We start from the raw sequence: 19,887 nt of genomic DNA, 5'->3' as shown, positions 1-19,887 counted from the left end.
TTCCAAGTAAGGCTGCTGTGAGACTTTAGCAGGAATCCACAGACAGTGGTAATCTGATGCAGCTGCTGCCTTTGTCCTTCTTGGTGGTAGACATTGTGGGTTTCAAAGGTGCTACTAAAATAATCTGGACAATTGAGTGCAGTGCACTTCATAGATGGTCCACATTGCAACATATGCAGTGGTGGGGGTGGAGAATAGAGGCTGTGCCAATCAAATGTTTGAAGCTGATGAACCTCGAGGGATATTTTTCTAAGCTTCTAAAGAAAATATTAGAACCTTTTCTGGCAACTGGGATTCCACTTCTTTTTTCAGTCTTCGCAGAAGGAAAGGACGCAGCACTTTGTGAAGACGACGAATGATCAAGATTGTTTCCTCTTCATTTAGATCTACCTGCAGATATAAAAACAATGAATAGGAATTTGGCTTACTTGTCCTCCTTGCACAGTATGACATATGTAAAACCACTTTTCCCAATGAGGAAAATGTAGACACAACCTAAGTGAGTGATGCTACAATCATTCTATCACGTTAGATTTGTATAGAAAAAGAAATGAAAACATAAGAAATAACCATGCCTAACATGTTTTTTACATTTTGTAAACACACCTTTTCTTGTTAATAGTACACTCCATTCAAATATAAATTTTCTCAAAAATGTTCTGATCTCAATATTTCATCTTAATTCTGTAAGAATCCAAATCCGATTCCAGGTCCTAGCTACCCTATCTCAGCTGGGTGCAGAAGACACGTAATGTATAAAGTCTGCCATTTCTGATGGCTAATCTTTTGTGAAAATAGGCATTAACAGCTTTAATTTTTGCACATTCCAAACTTAATCAAATCTCCAAGCCCAGAGAGGTTTCAAGGTGACCTAAAAAGATTGAAGTGGGGAAAACATGGTAAATGCATCATGATGCAGACAAACATGAAGTTATCCACAGCAGGAAAAAGATGATTTTTTTAAAAAAAGGATGAGACAGACTACTAGCAGAGAAGATATTTTCATTGGTGGGGGTAACCTGGATGAGGAATCACAATCTCACAAGACATGCAAGGTCATAATGAAGGAATGTTTCCTCACCTGGAGGAACTCAGAGGCCAAGTTGCTGAGTATATTTAAGATAAGATTATCAGTTGCAAAACAGCTTTAAAGAAAGATGGGGGAAAAATACAGGACCATTGTATAGAGATGTGATTTTACTGAATGGAAAAAAGATTTAGAAGGTTCAATGGCTTAATCCTGCTCCTATCTATATTTTATTTAGACTTTTACGTGGTTATTAGAATCAAGTTTTCAGTATGTACAAAAATGCATTTAAGTTTCAACAAAAGGGAGGTAACAAAAAGCACATTAAAAGAGCTGCCAATATAAATTCCATCTGCCTCCTGTTCAAAAGGATTTTATTCTGTTTGAGTTTGTCAAAAATAAAATGACTGCTTTTTACACAAATGCTAACATTTTTATTCCTTTAAAGAAATCAAATAGTTTTCATGTATTAAATTATAGAGAATGTAAAGAGGGTATTATAGATATTTTTATTAAAGCTCTTTTAATAAAGCAAAAATGTCACAAGTGTCCCTTGGGACCATTATTAAACTAAATCTGTGATATACAAGGAGATATTGATTGAGCATGCCAACAAAAGCTTGGTCACATTTTTAAGGAACACCTTAAATGGAAGAAAAACTGAAGGAATTAGTGAAAGAGTTTGAACTTGACAGTTGGCAGCACAGACGTCAATGAGGCTGTGATTAAACTCAGGGATGAGCAAGGAAAAGTAATTGGAACAATATGGAATTAATAAGGTCATACAATAGGCTTAATAAGGTTATATGGAAAGGGATTGGCAAAAGGTATTTGAAAACAAGAATAATAATATTTTTTAAAACAAAATGTTGCCTAACCAGAAATGAATATAGTTCAGTGAGTATAGCAGTGAAAGAGTTGGACCCAAGGCAAGACTGCAAAACTTCAAAGTTCATTTGCCTGTTTTTACTTATTGCCCATGCATCCCGATTTTAATTTCAGAGTTTGAATTGCAGTCTCAATTTACTGCTAAAGGACCAAAATGGATTCTACCCAGAGAAACAGAGGGGAATTAAACCTTTTTATATAGAATGAAAGAAACAGGAGCAGATGTAGGTCATAGCTCCACAGGCTTGTTCTGGTCAGAATATGGGCTTCAACTCAATTTTCCTGCTTGATCCCAATAACCCTTCCATCCCACATTATCTAAAATCCATAGCAATACACAATGCACCGAAGGAACTTAGCAGGTCAGAAAGCATTTATGGATCGAATGGACAGTCAAGTTTTCAGATCCCAAAATGAAATGTTAACTGCCCACTTCCCTCCTTAGATGCTCCCTGACAACTTTAAATGGAACTGTGAAAAAAAATTAGCATATCTTTACCCGTTCTCCAGTCATGGCAAATGGAGCATTAAACCATTGTTCAAAGGTGCTGCAGCTTTTGAAGATAGTCGGCAAAAGAAAATTTAGAAGTGCCCAGAGTTCAGGAAGTTTGTTTTGCAGAGGTGTCCCAGTCAAGAGGACTCGACGAGGTGCAACATAATGAGTATTCAGCACTTGGGTCAGCTTACAATGGTGATTTTTCATACGATGACCTTCATCGACAATCATGTATTTCCATCGAAGCTACAATTAGGGAGAATATCTGGTGAATCCAAACACCTATCCCATAAATTCTACAAGCAAATGAACTATTTCTACTGAAAATCTAAAAAAACTAAAGACAATACCACAAATCAGATTCAGATTCAGTTTATTGTCATTTAGAAACCACAAATGCAATGCAGTTAAAAAAATGAGACAAAGTTCCCCCAGAATATTAGAAATGAATAGAACTGCAACATTCACTGGTAAAATATTCTAGTTATTCCTATTTCCCCTCTTACAACTGAATCATAAATTATAATTCAAGAAACATTTAATACTTCATTCTGATTTTCTAGCTAAAAACATTTCAAAACTAATTAAGCTTGGATCTTGACACTTATGTCACTAAGTATACTTACTAAATAGGTTACACTTATTAAATATGATGTGAATTTAGGTTAATTTATATTAATCTGACAGTCACTTCTACCATCAACCCAAAAATAACAAGAGATCCTACTTAGCAATAACAATCAAATTTGATAAATAAAGTTATTCAGATGGATAAAATGTGTCTTACTTTAGCAAGCACATGTTTGTCCTTAATGATGTATTCGTACGTGGTTAAAAGAACATTGAACTTTCCACTGCGCAACTGTGGAATAAATGATCGACGAAGTGCAGGAGTACCCTTGAAATTAATGAAAGCTACATCAGAACTGCAAGCCAACAAATATTTACTAGTATTTCTAGCACAGGCCATTATGTTTATATAAATAAAAACAGTGCAAAACTCCATATGCAATTGCATTAAAATTACATTACCTTGCATTAACTATTATAACTTGTACAACAATCGGCACAAATATTTATGCTTCTTAGATAGAATTGTTCAGTTAAATTGTTTTATTATGTTTACTCAGCCCATATTTAGAATTTCTTCCTTATGACCAGGTTCATCTTGTGCATGCTAAAATATTACTATACTGAAGAAATATTAGGTTTAAAGGTCAGACCTAAAAGTGCTTAAACAAGTTCCAGCTTTCCATACTTCAATTAGATTTAAGTAACAAAGCACATCTTGTGAAATTACCATTATGTTGGAAAAGCTGAAAGAGAAGTGTGCAAAAAAAGGTTGTGCTGACTTATTCCCATTTTTAATATATTTCTAAGCCTTGACACCTTCTCTTTAATGAAAGAAAAAAATGTCAGAAGTTATAATGCAAAATTATTGATAAATGCACATCAAGACAACACAAGGAATGGTTATATTAACATCTATATCTCAACCCAATATACTGTATAACATAATTTTAAAAAACACACCTACTTTGGATATCTAGCCAAAACAATTTTTAACAAGAATCATTCACTGACTGCTGTCTACCCATGGCATGCCAATCTTGTTTCATTGCAGACTGATTGGTGTTAGAAATGTGCATTATTAACATTCAAAACTAATTGCATATTAGCATGCAGCTTTCTTTACTTCCTCCTCTCCAATTAACTCATTTTTATTTGCATCAGCAGAGAGCATTTACAATTCAACTGAAATGCATAATGTACACTACTGAATTAAATTAGAATGTAATTACTAGAAATCCGTTTTAAAAATTAGAATAAGAAACTCTGCACATTTTTTATATAAAGTTTAAAAAAACCAACCTTATAAGAAATTTTCACAACAGATGGGGCCCACTTATCAAACTCATATACCCAGTTGGACAAAGTTCTAAAGAGAATAACAGAAGAGTCAACTTCCAATATATATTTAAATATCACAAAAAGTTTAAGTTAGAAAGCTTTAATTCAATCACCACTTATTCATTACACTGAAAGCAAATATATTATTCTTCTGGCATTTCAAATAAGTAGGTGCTGTCAAGTTATATGTATACCACAATACTGCTTATACTTAGTCCCCAAAGAAATTACAAAATCATCAGATCCTGAAACACATAAAATGCAGCAAGTCAGGCTTGACCAACAAGTACTGATGTTAAAAAAAAAAGCTGGATTGCAAAGTGCATGGGGTTTGAATCTGAAATGAAGCAGTTAAATTAAGAATTGCTCAGTGGAAGTGAACAAGAATGCAAATAAATACAGAAGTATAAATACAGTTAAGATCAATATTGAAATTAATTTTCTCCTTAGTAAGAGTACTACAACTCAGCCCAAAGACAACCAGCTAAATATCTCCATAATGCAAAAAGACAAAGCTGGAAATACTTGAGAATTCAGGCATCATCTACAGTGTGATAAGCAGATTTAATATGTCAATGATCTTCTATCACCTCAATTTCACCTACATCTACTGCACAACCACCAACGTCAAAATCAGCATGCCCAAAATTTCCATAAGTGGCTCTGAAATGGTTCAGCAATTTATATTTTAGAAAGTAACTTACAATGATTGTTTTGTGAGAAAGGCACAAGAGCATTCTCAAATTATTCTGTAGAAACTATTTCAAAACATGCTCTTGCAATGTAGAAATTAGGACAGTGCTTCCACCTAAATTAGGTATTTCCACGAAAGACCGATTTTAAGTATTTAATTATTTCTTGTCTTATTTGCACTCTGTACACAAATATATTTGAAGTTCTTGGGATAATCTTAGATCAGGTCACATATTATTACTATCCAAATACAATAGATCTAGGGTTCAGAGGGTAAACAGCTTCAAGTTCCTCGGCATCCACATCACCGAGGACCTCACGTGGTCTGTACACACCAGCTGTGTGGTGAAAAAGCACAACAGCACCTCTTTCATCTCAGACGGTTGAGGAAGCTTGATATGGGCCCCCAAATCCTAAGAACTTTCTAAAGGGGCACAATTGAGAACATGACTGGCTGCATCACTGTCTGGTATGGGAAATGTACCTCCCTTACTTGCAGCTTTCCACAGTGGTGCAGAAAGCCCAGCACATCTGTAGTTGTGAACTTCCCATGATTCAGAACATTTACAAAGACAGGTGTGAGGAAAGGACCTAAAGGGTTATTAGGGACCCGAGTCACCCCAACCACAATCTACTCCAGCTGCTACCATCCGGGAAATGGTACCGCAGCATAAAAGCCAGGACCAACAGGCTCCAGGACAGCTTCTTCCACCAGGCCATCAGACTGATTAACTCACACTGATTTGAGTGTATTTCTAGATTACATTGATTGTTCTATTTATTATAAATTACTATGATTGCACATTTCGGTGGAGACATAACGTAAAAATCTTTACTCCACATGTACGTGAAGAATGTAAGAAATAAAGTCAATTCAAAAAAGTATGCTTTTATTGTATTACTCTGTGTAGGATAATCTAATTTCCCTTATATTAAATTTTGTGAAAAGTGTAAATAAGGTGATTTTCAAGGAAGAAAAAAGCTAAAAGGTTTTGTGAGGACGTGTGGGCTTGTCCTCGCTTAAGATAATCACTTACTGGCATTTCAGTAGTACAAAACATTAACTGGAATTAGGGATCAGCATGGGACACTGCTCAGGAGTTATGGAACTGGGAAGGCACTAGTTAATACAAATCAGAACTTGTCTTCAATCTAGGACGAGCCTTGCTGCATACGCATACCAGCTTCTGCAGAGAGCCATCACTCAGTGGTAAAGGCAACTGTTTAAATGTCTGGATTTTCAAAGCCATTTGAATATGTATGTGTTGTCAGCTGAGATGTCTTCCCTCTGTAAATATGTAATTTCACAGAGCCTATTTCCCATACCCAAAAATTTTGAAGCCAGTAGTGTATTTCTTGTTGTCATCTTTGCACTTAAACTGCACAAATCATCACTTGGAAATTCTTCAAGTGAAATTCTTCAAGAGAGTCTGCTTGTTATATTAAATAAAAGCCTCTTAAACCTACAGCTCCAGTCTCCGTGTTCTTTAGTCACACCATCTTCTGCACAAACCTCCTCACCATCAAGGACATCTTTAATAAGCACTGCCTTAATAAGGCAGCATCCATCATTAAGGACCCTCACAATACAAGGACATGCCCTCTTCTCATTGCTACCAGAAGAGAGAAGATACAGCAGACTGAAGACACTCACTCAATGTTTTTGGAATAGCTTCTTCCCCTCTGCCATCAAGTTTCTGAATAGACCATGAACACTACCTCACATTTTCTTCACTACTTAGTTTTAAAAAAATATATATTTCTTTTGACTTGTAGTAATTTTTTTAAAATACAAAACATATTTCACGACATGTCAGTGATAATAAACGTAATTCTGATTCTCCACCCAGGGTTGGAGTGAACGTCAAATGCATTGAGCTCTTTTCAGTCTTGGACCCAGCAAGCAATAAGGCATATCCTTGCAGCCAGATACAAGACACTCTCAACATCCCTGAAAACAGATCAAAGAAACATATCAACAGACAGGTGGTTATCATGACCTGGAATTCCTCTGTGATAGTATATAATACAAATATTATCTGTGATCCTCAACATGAGATAAATTAAGCTACTGAGCCTTGTGCTTATTCTTACTGAATCCTGCTATCATGAAAATGCAAAACAAACTATTATCGTTATTCCTCAACCCAAGCCAAGTTACTCAGCTTGTGCTCCTTGCCTACTAAGTAACCACCAACAGCCAGATATGATCATCTCAAAAGTGATAATCTCATTAAGGCCAAATGGACAAAGAAGGGAAGGAGATCACAAAATACTATGAACGACATAACATCATTTTCAATATAGGCACCTTTAACAAAATTGATCTGATAGGGATTAGACCATGCCTTGAAGCATATCCATAACATGGTGCCTGAAATAATCAGAATTAACATATGCAGTAAGATCTCCCAGAAGAGGACATTGGTCAAATACCCGGAACAGCACATTAACATTATCAATGCTAAATTCAAATTATTCTGCCATATTCTTGAAGGTAGTTAGTTATGCAGCTCCATGGATAATAGTAAGTGTAGATGCAGTAGATGCACATACTGATAATTCTACAGTAATGTAGGAAATTGAAGGAGATTCTCAGATGTGGGCAGTTATGGTCTTAACCATGATTGTTCTCAGCAAATTTTTCGACAATAGCGATTTGCCATTGCAGTGCCTTTACAAGACGGGTGATCCCATCCATTATCAATACTCTTCACAGATTGTTTACCTGAAGCCAGTGATACCCAACCAGAACTTGTGATAAGCATCAGCTGCACACATGACTGTCCACCACCTGCTCCCATGGCTTCATGTGACCCTGACTGGAGGGGTTGCTAAGCAGACTGTACACCTTGCCCAACGGCAACCTGTAGGCTAGCAGAGGGAAGGAGTGCCTTACACCACCTTTGGTAGAGATGCATCTCCATCCCACCACCCTATATACAAGAAGAACGAGTCTAATTTAAGACAAGGGCGGCTATATGAATACAGATTTCCTGCTGAGAGATCTCGCTCAATAGTGGTAAAAGGAGACTGTTTTAAGTGTCTGGGTTACAAACAAAGGTGCTTAAATATGCAGGTGTGTTCATGTCAGCTAAAATGGGTTCCCATTGTAAATATGCAGTTGCACAGATCCATTAGTCCACACCCAAACTGCTACATTTGTGTTTGGAGAGTATACACCCTCAATATACTTGGAGGTTCTTCAGGAGAGGTTCTTCTAGATTGCTCAATAAAGACTTTTTACAACTACAGCTCCAGTCTCTACATGGCTCATTCTAAGTTACAATAACTGTCTTTTGCACAATCAAGCAAGCTTGAACCGTTTCATCACAGAATTGTAAGTTAACTGTTGATCTTGCATCTATGTATGGATCAAGGCTCTATCAAGTGTGAACAAGCTAGTTTGAAGTGTAAATCATTGCTAGAAAGATGTTACTTGATAACTAGTGATAGATTGATTCTGTGTTTATGGAAAAGACATGCCTGAATGACCTTCAGTACTTTTGAGACCATTGACACACTGTTCTGCAGTGTTGGAGGCCATTTATTCCAGGCATAATGAAATCTGCAATTTCAATTTGAAGTAGTAACTGAGAATAACTGAAATATTCCTATTATAGAAACATTAGGATTACATCATCAGTATCATTTTAATTCCTACTGTCTCTGCTTTCTCTCAATTTTCCTTTATTTCTTTAGCCAAAACTATGTCTTACATCTCTGAAATCATTTATTGATTTGACTTCCATTTCTAGCCATGGTAGAGAATACTGAAACAATTCCTGATAAGCCAAGTAGAAATATGAAGCAGCTTACAGTAGTGCACAAAATAGAACAGAGGAATTGTAGCAGACTTACGAGAGAGGAACAATAATGAGATACGGTCCATTAAGTCGCTTGTGTTCCATCAGGTATGTAATGAGCCCAATAGTCTGGATTGTCTTTCCAAGTCCCATTTCATCAGCCAAAATTCCATTCAAATTGTTATTGTAGAGGGAAACCAGCCATTCAAGTCCCTGAAGCTGCAGTTTGCAAAGAATATCCAGTTAGAATTCATTTTTAAAGAAAATTACAAATTCAAAGCTCACTTTTACACATTTATAGAAATGCTTAAATTTGGGTTGTGATCAAGCGTACACAAATCCTTCTTAAGAGATGAGGCAGGCTTTTTAAAAACAAATGCAAACCTTAACTCCAAAACATTGCAGGTAAATCCAAAGTGGATGGAATTGAATGAAATTACCTTGTACTCAACCTTTTTGACTGACTGGCAAAATTCCTGGCTCATAATCTCTTAATCACTGCTTGCCTAACAATCAAGTATTGCAAATTTTTGATGTGACAATCAAGATGCAATGCATGGCAAGCTGAATCAAAACAAACGTGCCATACAACTTACAGGAGAATCTCATGGAAAAATATGTTTTGTGTACTAACAGAAGAAACATATGATCTAGAAAATCATGCAAGTACTTAAAATTAAAATCACAAACCAAAATTATATTCACAATGTTTAAAAAAAGAAAATAATTGGAATATTACACAGGTTAAGTAGCATCTATGGACAGAAAAAATAATTAACATTTCTTATCATTGGTCTTTCAGGAAAAGGTAGAAATAAAGTCCACCTTAATTAGAAATTAGCACAGATCTATGCCTCTTATTATAAGGTGCACCTCTATCAAGTCACCTCTCATCCTCCTACATTGCTTCTCTTTCTTTCACACATTAGTGCTAGTATCTACTGTTTCAAAATTCCAGTACCTGCACTATTTTGTTTTTGAATACTGCAAATGGAGACAAATATACAAGAAAATGTTGATCATCATTCCCTGAATTTCACATCTGCAACAAAACCAACTCTTAGCTTCATAGCTTTGTAATCACTGTTCAAAAGTTAATGGCGTGTAATATTTGGTGATGGCCTACTGAAGTGTTGAGGCCACTAACTTTGTTTTGAAATGTCTAAATTTCAGTAACGGTAGCTCTCCTTCCATTCAACGGGAGCCAAATGCCATGTTAGAATTCATTTCAAGAGGTCTAGAATACAAGAGCAAGGTTCTGATGCTGAGGCTTTATAAGACACTGGTGAGGCCTCATCGTGAGTATTGGGAACAGTTTTGGGCCTCTCATTTTAGAAAAGATGTCCTGGCATTGGAAAGGGTCCAGAGGAGGTTCACAAGGATGATTCCAGGAATCAAAGTGTTATCATACAAGGAACGTTTGATGGCTCTGGATCTGTACTCGCTGGAATTTAGAAGGATGGGGGGTGGGGGGGGAATCTAATTGAAATTTTTTGAATGTTGAAAGGCCTAGACAGAGTAGATGTGGAAAGGATGTTTTCCATGGTGGGAGAGTCTAGGACAAGAGGGCACAGCCTCAGGATAGAGGGGCGCCTTTCAAAACAAAGACACGGAGAAATTTCTTTAGCCAAAGGGTGGTGCATTTGTGTAATCTGTTGCCACATGCAGCTATGCAGGTCAGGTTGTTGGGTGTATTTAAGGTAGACAGTGATAGCTTATTGATTGGACATGGCATTAACAGTTATGGGGAAAAGGCCAGGAACTGGGGTTGAGGAGGAAATTTACAAAAAGGATCAGCCATGATTGAATGGCAGAGCAGACTCGATGGGCCAGATGGCCTAATTCTGCTCCTATGTCTTATGGTTTTATAATGAGTTCAATGAACTGATTAACTGAAACAAAAATGGGTGTAGAAGGAATCAAATTGGGCGAAGACCAACCAAACAAAAAAGTAAGGGTTTGGCATTTGTGACAGTTTAACCTTAAAACTATTAATTCTTACACCATGGCAGAAGTGAGCATAGCAACAAGATACAAAGTCTGCATCAACAAGGTCTCTCCCAAGAAGAAATTTTGCAGCTGACAGGAGTTTCCAGCTCTTCTGAAGTATCTATTCTTACCTGATACTGTTTAAGAGTTCCATTGATCAGGAGAGTAGATTGTTTCTCTACCCTCTCTGTTACTGCATGAGCTACTGCATAATATGACTGGGAACCTTTCATTCCTGCTCGCATGCTATATTCATCATCAACATCTTGCTTAGCACACCTAAAAATCAGAAAGAATCAAGCCATTTCAAATTATGAATCAAACTAAATATTCAATTATTCAGAACTATTCTCACTCACAATGAGACGCAGCAAATCCCAGAAATGTACAATTGTTAGCTGTAACAATAGTATTATATTTTTACCATTTTGTTACTACCGTTAAAAAGATGCAACTCTCAAAATGCAAGATGGGATTTCACAAATCTACAACTATTTTCTTCTACTAACCTTATTCTAGGGCCATATATTTCCAAATAATAGTCTGTATGCCAAGAAATCAGTTTGTGAGATTATAGGGTTCCTATACATTTGTTCTCACATCCCACCAGGATGCAAATCAATGAATGCAAGTGGCACAAGTATCACTTACAGTATTTTATTTCTTGTTTGCTATGCAAAACCTAAATTTTTGAGCTCTGGAAATACATTGATCGGCAAGATGTTCAACCAATTATTAAAACCATCATGTATGCATCTTAGAAACTTCTAAGAAAAAAAGCCTTATTCATAATTCTATCCATATTTTCATCTTCTAAGGCACTTCATCAGACCTTTGACTCTGGTATTATGGGTTCTGAGACAACTAACTTAAGGGTACTGCAGAATCCTCACACTGTTCCATAGTGGAGGTGGTGGTGGTTGTTGATTAAGTAGGCAGATGGGTAATTGTGTAGTGCCTTTGTGTGCACCGGGTTCATGGCTTCAAAGCTATCTGTACCTTTCTGAATGCTCTATCTGCACATCAAATTGCCATGGAGCAAAGGTTCCCAGGAGTCAGTGTTTCTTCAAAAAAGGCTTTCAGCACATTATTGAAGAATGTTAGAAAAAATGATCTTTTTTTCAGTATCTTGAGCAACTTCACCTGATAACCTCTTTCCATGACAGAGACCAGTATAGGTTAGCCTTTGAACATACACAAATATCTACAACATTCTGCACTTCCATAGCTAAGGTTGGAGTGGAGGTGATGTAGGTCAGACAAGTTCCAATTTATCCTGTAGATAAATTTCACTCCAGCAGGAACCCAGTTGTAGGTAAGATATTGCAGTGAGAAAAAAAAGTGATAAGTACTAGGGTTATAACTCAACTGTATTTATTAGATGCCCAGACTATTAAAAAACCAACAGCAGGGCTTTGAGTTCTTGTTCAATCATCAAACATTGTTATTGCACAACTTGCTAAATTACTTCAGCACTTAGTGTGTGGTATTCAATAAACTAATACCCACATATTTGTGATTATAAAAGATTAACAGCAAAAACACAGTTCTGCTAGAGTTTCAAAAATGAGACAAAATTATTCATTCAAGGCTTACAACCTTTGATGTCTAAGGCTGTATTTAAATACCCATCCCTAAATATCCTTCGTGAACTGTTGCAGCCCTTGCAGTGTGGATACACCTTCAATGATACTAGTGAGATACTTGCAAGATTGTGACATAGCAACAGTGAAAGGACAGCGATATATACATTTTCGAGTCAGGATGGTGGGGGCTTTCAGGCAGTGGAGTTCCTTGGCTTTGTGGGCTGTTAGAAGTTGTAGGCCATTAGTGTCATGTAAATAGTCATAGCAAATTGCTACAGGACATACTGTAGATAGAACAAACTATTACCACTGTGCGTCAGTGGTGGTTAAGTAGCTCTAGATGGGATGCCTATCATGGGTTGCTCGTCCTATTTAGTCTCAAGCTTCTTGTGTGCTGTTGAAATTGCAGTCATTTTAGGCATATGGAGAACAAGTCTTGCAGATGGTGAATGTACCTTGGGGAACAAGGAGGCAAGTTACTTGTTGCAGGATTCCTAGCCTTTACTCTTATACATAATGTGTCTACGCCTACGTGGTTACTTCTGTTCATTGTTATAAATACACTCAGAAATAATCAGACTAAAGCATTAAAATCTTTACAGATGCATGTATTAGATGTTCAAAAGTCCACCACCATGTGCTGCTCATGTTAAGATGATTTTCCTTCACTACATTAGGTACAGAAATAAAGGTTAAAAATGTCTAAGGTTAAATTTATTTTCCTCTTATTTGTTGTTTCTTTTCAAATTTTTGACTTTCAATTGTTTTTACAAATTGCTTGCAAATTAGAACTTTGTTAATATCAAATTACAGTAAATCTAGTGCATATGAAAAAGCAAATTGAACTTTGTTTCTAACAACATGTAAAATAATAAGCAGGAAATGCAAATCATATACTTACATTTATATACTATATATTTACAAATCAATGAAATGTGCAGTTTTTGATGTGCTAGGTTCTATTATTTCGTCCTATCTAAGGAAGGGCAAACGTCACAGACTAAATAAAGCTCACCTTCAAAAACCTAAAAGGGTAGGTGGTATGGCCTTGCCCAATATTCATTTATATTACTGGGCAGCCAACATACGTTGTCTTATCTTTTGGTCTTACTTTTATAATCAGTCTGACTACCCAATATGGGTGGCTATGGAGTTGAACTCTAATAAGAATCTCTCCATCTCCACACTTCTTGGATCCGCACTTCCTTGCCATTTGCCTAATCCAGTCATCAGACACACTCTGAGAATATGGGCTCAGTTCAGAAAATATAATGGGCTTCACTGTTTCTCTCTCTCTAGTCCTTTTGTACATAATCAGCTTTTTCAGCCTTCTATGCAGGATTTAATATTTATAGACTGGTATAGAAAGGGCATCAGGTGCTTTGAAGATCTTTTCATAGACAAGCGCTTTGCAACTTTTAAACAACTATCTGTAAAGTTTGGCCTACTCAACACTCATATCTTTAGATATCTCCAAATTAGACATTTTCTCAACCCTTTAATACCAAACTTTGCTGAAGTACCTGATAAAAATGTCGTGGACTTGTTTCTTCGTACGAACCCATTGGGTAAAGGTTTAATATCTACTATTCGAGATATGTTAGCATGTTGAGGCAAGCCCCATTTGACAAAATTAAAACTGCCTGGGAGCATGATTTAAATTTACCTCTGACCGACGAGGTTTGGGATTCAATTCTCAAGTCAGTTAATTCAACTTCTCTACGTGCTTACCACTGCCTTTTACAGTTCAAGGTTGTACACAGGGCTCATGTCTAAAGCGAAATTATCGCGGTTTTATCCTGATATTAGTCCCTGTTGCGACAAGTGTAAAGGGGGTGAGGCTTCCCTTATTCATATGTATTGGGCTTGTCCTAGTTTGGAGAAATTCTGGAGAGATGTCTTTTTAACTTTATCTCATATACTTAAATGGTACTTGAAACCTAACCCTCTGATTGTTCTTTTCGGCACTTTGTGAGAAGTTGACATGCATCTGACTCCAACTAAGCGTCATACATTGTCTTTCGCCTCTCTTTTGGCCAGACATGCAGTCCTTAGGTGGAGAGATGTTGCCCCATCCACAAATGCTCAATGACTCAGACAATATGTCTTGCTCAGACCTTGAAAAGATTCATTATTCACTTCTTAATTCCGACATAAAGTTCCAAAAGGTGTGGGGACCTTTTCTTGAATACTTTCATAATTCCCATTTAGATTAAGGGTGCATCCCTCCCTTTTTTCTTTTGCACTTAAATCCCTTACTTCCAGCTTCGTTCGGTTAAGATTTACGGTTTTTTTTAATGTGTTAACATATTATAGCTCAGGTAGTAGGCAATATACCCTCATTTGTATAAATACAGCTCTGTGGTGATAAAAGTTCTGATTAACTTTTTTTAATATATCGTAAGACTGGCTGGGAGGGTGGGGTGGTAACTTCCTTTATACGATTCTACTATGGGTGCTTTTTTTTGTGATTTTATTTTTTATTGTTATGAACCGTACATTTGATACATTTGTTTTGCACTGTATAAACCTCAAACTTTTTTTTTTATTTTGTCGCATTATAGAAACATAAAAAAATAATTTAAAAATGTGCAGTCAGCTAACCAGACAACATGAGATACTACATGTGCTTCACTGCAGTTTCTTAAAATCCTATATTGTAAACCAAAACATTTTTAAATACATACTCAATTATCTGCTTGGCAAAAATGTCAGATACATCTTCAATGTTAGAAACAATAATCTTCTTTTCTTCAGTATCAGGTGCAACTGGTGTTTCTTCATCTTCCTCCTTAACATAAAGCAAATCTTGTATTTAGGCTAAAGATTGCATTGATATCATACTTGATAGAACATGCAAAATAAGGGGAAAGATAATGAATCAAATTAAAACATCATAAAATGTTTGTCAGCCAATACAGACACTTGCAGCATGATCAACCTTAGCAAAGTTGCAAATAAGGTAACATATTCTTGCAACATAGTATATGATTTATGAGTCTAGAGATCTAAGTACTGCAGTAGACTTCCCTTCCTCCAAAGCACATTTTGGACTTCCCAATTAAACCATGTTGCAATAATATCCAAAATAAAACACCTTTTCAGAGTTACAAAACTCTGAAAGCAATTTTTGTCAGAAATTACCAGGTCGAAAGGAATTGTCGACATTCCATGTTGAAACCTTACATCAAGTATTTGGTCCTGATGCAGATCTGACGTGAATAGTCAGCAACTCCTTTCATCCCAGCAGGTTTTTAGTTGCTCCAGATCTGTTGTCCATCATCCCAGAAGTAAAAAGACCAAACATATACACCGCACACTAGTATATACAATGAAATTTATGAAAGAATCTAGCTTCCCCAAGTTGAGCAACAGACATATCTGCACCTCCCCGTCCTGGATTCTGAAGTAATCTTTCCCTGCAGGGTGTTCTGGTACACTCTTCCATTTCCATCACTATCTAACCCCCTTCTCACTTCTTGCAATATGTGCCATTTTAATGCCCCTATTCAATTGTCCAGGGATACTCCTTTCAGATGAGGCCTCCTTCTTAATATACTGCATGGTGCTCAAATGTATACTCATGACCTTTTGCAAATTATTTCGGAATGAGTGATTACTTTGTAAAACAACTCAGTTCAGCAGGGAAGACGAACCCCTGCTTTCAGTTACCCATCACCTTAGTTCCCAGCCCACTTCCACTGACTGCTGTCACAAAAAAACTCAATGTAAACACATGGAACAGTTGGTCATTTCACTAGGCATAATGCAGGCAGCTGGGCTCAACAGACTAATAAGTTTCATACAACTCCTCCAGGCTTGTATTTCACATTTCCAGCATTCACTTTTATTTGCCGCCCCCACTGGCATTTTCAAATTTTAATTGTAATATTTTCCTAAAAATTCACTGCCTAAACCAGACACTATCACCCAGCACCAGTAATGTAATGATTCATTCCCCTGCATTTACCCCCCCAAATGATATTGTTCTCTCCACTCCCTCCCATGATGATGTTCTATAGGTCAGTTGTTGAGAGCGCCCTCTTCTTTGTGGTGGCGTGTTGGGGAGGAAGCATTAAGAAGAAGGACGCCTCACGTCTTAATAAGCTGATAAGGAAGGCGGGCTCTGTCGTGGGCAAAGTACTGGAGAGTTTAACATCGGTAGCTGAGCGAAGGGCGCTGAGTAGGCTACGGTCAATTATGGAAAACCCTGAACATCCTCCACATAGCACCATCCAGAGACAGAGAAGCAGTTTCAGCGACAGGTTACTGTCGATGCAATGCTCCTCAGACAGGATGAAGAGGTCAATACTCCCCAATGCCATTAGGCTTTACAATTCAACTGCCAGGACTTAAGAACTTTTTTTTTAAAGCTATTATTAATGCTTTTTGAGTTAGTGATTTAGATGCATATCATATTATTACTGAGTTAAGTATTGTATGTAAGGAGTTTTTGCTACAACAAGTGTATGGGACATTGGAAAAAATGTTGAATTTCCCCATGGGGATGAATAAAGTATCTATCTATCTATCTATCTATCTCCCCACACACACCTTTGTCTCCAACGTTAAACTTATTTTAATTCCCTAGTTCTGATGAATTACCAACTTCCTGAAAAGCTAATTCTCAATAATACTAATCAGTACTAGAAATCAGCAACTCGTGCTGATTTCCAACACGTTGCTTCTATTAAAATGAAAATATTGCTGCCTCTCCGCAAATAATTATCAGTACTACGAATTAATCAGAGCAACTGAAAGCAGCGCATTTCCAACTAGTGTAACAAACTAGGATCTGGTCAACCTGTAAGTTTAAACAATAATCCAAATACCTTCAAAAATAGTACTGACATTTTCTATCAACACACAAAACTGAACCAGAGAAACTTGTACAACTGTAGCCCTGTCAGAAAGGCAGTAAATGGGGAGCACTGTTTTGCCACAATATACAGTGACTTCTGGTATTTTTGTCAAGCATATCAAGGTCAATCAAATGTAGATGAGGCTTAGTCATTTGGCTCCCAAAGTCAAGGGTAACTAAGAGTCACATCATTAATATAAGCAGGAGGCAGCAGTGGTAAGTCATTTGGCCTAGTGAGACTGCTCTGGCATTCAACAAGATATGGCTGGTGTTCAATCTCAAATACCATCCTCAGAACTATGTCAAAATTCTCAATTCCTGTAATATCCACACATCTATCACTCAGCTTTGTTGGCCAAAATGTCACAGCCTTCCATGATAGAGAATTCCAAATAACTCTATGAGCAACAACATTCTGCAGTTCTATGCCAAACAATCTATTTTGATACCACAACTCTTAGTTCTAAACTCCGAAGTATCTATCTTGTCAAACCTAAGAATTTTGAATATGGTTCCTTTTCAATATTCTAAATCCTAGCCTAATCAAACTTCTCATTAGACAAACCTGCCAATCCATGAACCTGCCTGGTGAAACTCTGTAGTACTTGTTTGACAACTAGTATATTTTTTATCTGGAAAGGAAGGTTAAGTTGTACACCAATATAACACTTCTGGGATTCATAAACTGCATTTGGACACAGCGTTCAAATTTGGCTTTTTAACATATTTCCATATTCTGACGCTACTTATAACTTGGCTTTTGTTTCTGCTTTCTATTTGCTTATGCATTTCAAGATCAACTTCCCTGTTTTTTAAAAAAATAATTAATCTCTTATATTCCTTCACTTGCACTGGACCTTTAATTCACCAGCATTTCTAGGAAGATCTTGGTCTGCTTTGTGATTTTTAGTTTTCTTGCTTTTCCATTTTCCCTTCATTGATTTCTTGGGCATGATTACATTACCTATTACACACAGCTCTAATATCCTTATTTTCACTATGTCCTACATTATGACTGTGATTAAGACTATGAAAATGAACTCCTACTAATATTTTCTGGCCCATGCTGCTCTTTTAGCTCCATCTAAAATTCCATGCTTGATCCTCCCCTCCATCAGCAGCGCTCCTCAACTGCCGTTTCATTTTTTTGTCCTTCCTATATGTCAAATACACTGGAATATTTCAGTTACCAATTTTAGTTACCTTGCAACAAGGTTCCTATAATGGTAATTGATCATGTCCATTTATAAGTGTGCCATTATTGCTGATGCAGACTGCATTTAGATATAGTGCTTCCAAGCTAAGCCTTTTAATTTTTTTTCCATTTATTGACTCCAATTGTAGCTTGCTTTTGTTTCTGTCATCTATTTACATTTCTAATGCTTACTTTCTGTTTTGTTTCTCACCCACCTGATTTTCCATGCACACCATTAAGCTACATTTAACTTCCTTCCAAAACTTTGTATCCACCCCAGGCCCCCACAGATATTGCTCTCTGCCCTGTTAAGAGGTGATTATCTGTACAAGCATCATCTACCTCAGAAATAGTCTCAGAAATCTAAAGATCTTCCTCCTGAATTGCCAGCCACACATTTATATGCTTTAGCCTAACGTTGTTCTTGTTAGCATACAACTCTGGGATTAAAAGTGAATAACAATGTAGTAAGGCAAGAGCAGTGAAACAGAAGTAAAAACAAGCTCTAATATGCCACAAAAATAACAAACCTCCTCTTCATATTCTGAACCACTTTCTTCTTCACTGTCTGATCGTGGGGCTACTTCATACCTAAAAAGGAGAAAAAAGAAAAACATACACCAAGTTAACACACTGATGGCTGAAAGATTTAACATAATGTGATGATATTATAAAATCAAAGCACATTGCACAAAAATGTTTTTAAAAAAACTGAAGGGATTATGTGTTATTTAATCAAAGTGTTTTTCCACAGATTAGATCTCAATAAAGAAACATTCTTGTCAACACACACACACACACACACACACACACACACACACACACACACACACACACACACACACACACACACACACACACACACACACACACACACACACACACACACACACACACACACACACACACACACACACACACACACACACACACACACACACACACACACACACACACACACACACACACACACACACACATTTAGGAGAAAAATAATTTTTGTGCTAATACACTTCACAATAACCAGGTAATCAATTTAAATATAAAAAAAGCAGAAAATGCCACAAGTGCTTAGCAGAACATGACAAGTAGCATCAAAGGAGAGTTAACATTTCAAGTCAATGAAAAGCCCAAAATGTTAACTGTTACTCTCTCCATAGATGCTGCTCAACTTCTTTTTTCACAATTATATATACTGTATAATATTTCAGATTCTCAGCATTTGCATTTTTTGGTGTTTGAATTGGTTCAAAACATGCAATTTATGATTTTAGTCTCCCTAGAAGCCCTGGATATGAGCACATAAATAACTAATGTTCCAATTTTTCTAACAAGACCATTGCCTGATTATTTATTTAGGGAATTTATTTGAAATAGCCAAATCTAGGTAATTGTACGTGAAGCGCCACACACAAAATGGAAATCAGCAGGCTAG

At 36.7% G+C, this 19,887-nt stretch overlaps 1 protein-coding gene across 4 annotated transcripts in view; it reads right to left on the bottom strand.

The window, feature by feature from the left end:
- smarca2 (SWI/SNF related BAF chromatin remodeling complex subunit ATPase 2) overlaps positions 1-19,887 on the bottom strand; it is a 122,313-nt gene that overhangs the window by 51,816 nt on the left and 50,610 nt on the right. For all 4 annotated transcript variants that reach the window (XM_073072230.1, XM_073072255.1, XM_073072246.1 and 1 more), the window contains exons 13-20: positions 18,983-19,043; positions 15,084-15,187; positions 10,942-11,089; positions 8,877-9,040; positions 4,284-4,350; positions 3,199-3,309; positions 2,415-2,657; positions 277-390 (exon numbers count right to left, since the gene is read on the bottom strand). In XM_073072230.1, coding sequence (XP_072928331.1) covers positions 277-390; positions 2,415-2,657; positions 3,199-3,309; positions 4,284-4,350; positions 8,877-9,040; positions 10,942-11,089; positions 15,084-15,187; positions 18,983-19,043 — 1,012 coding nt within the window. The remainder of the gene's footprint in view (positions 1-276; positions 391-2,414; positions 2,658-3,198; positions 3,310-4,283; positions 4,351-8,876; positions 9,041-10,941; positions 11,090-15,083; positions 15,188-18,982; positions 19,044-19,887) is intronic.

This window comes from Hemitrygon akajei, chromosome 2 (assembly GCF_048418815.1).
Source record: "Hemitrygon akajei chromosome 2, sHemAka1.3, whole genome shotgun sequence".
NCBI lineage: Eukaryota > Metazoa > Chordata > Chondrichthyes > Myliobatiformes > Dasyatidae > Hemitrygon > Hemitrygon akajei.
The sequence above is the reverse complement of the archived record's forward strand: the minus strand, read 5'-3'. Positions and strand labels throughout refer to the sequence as shown.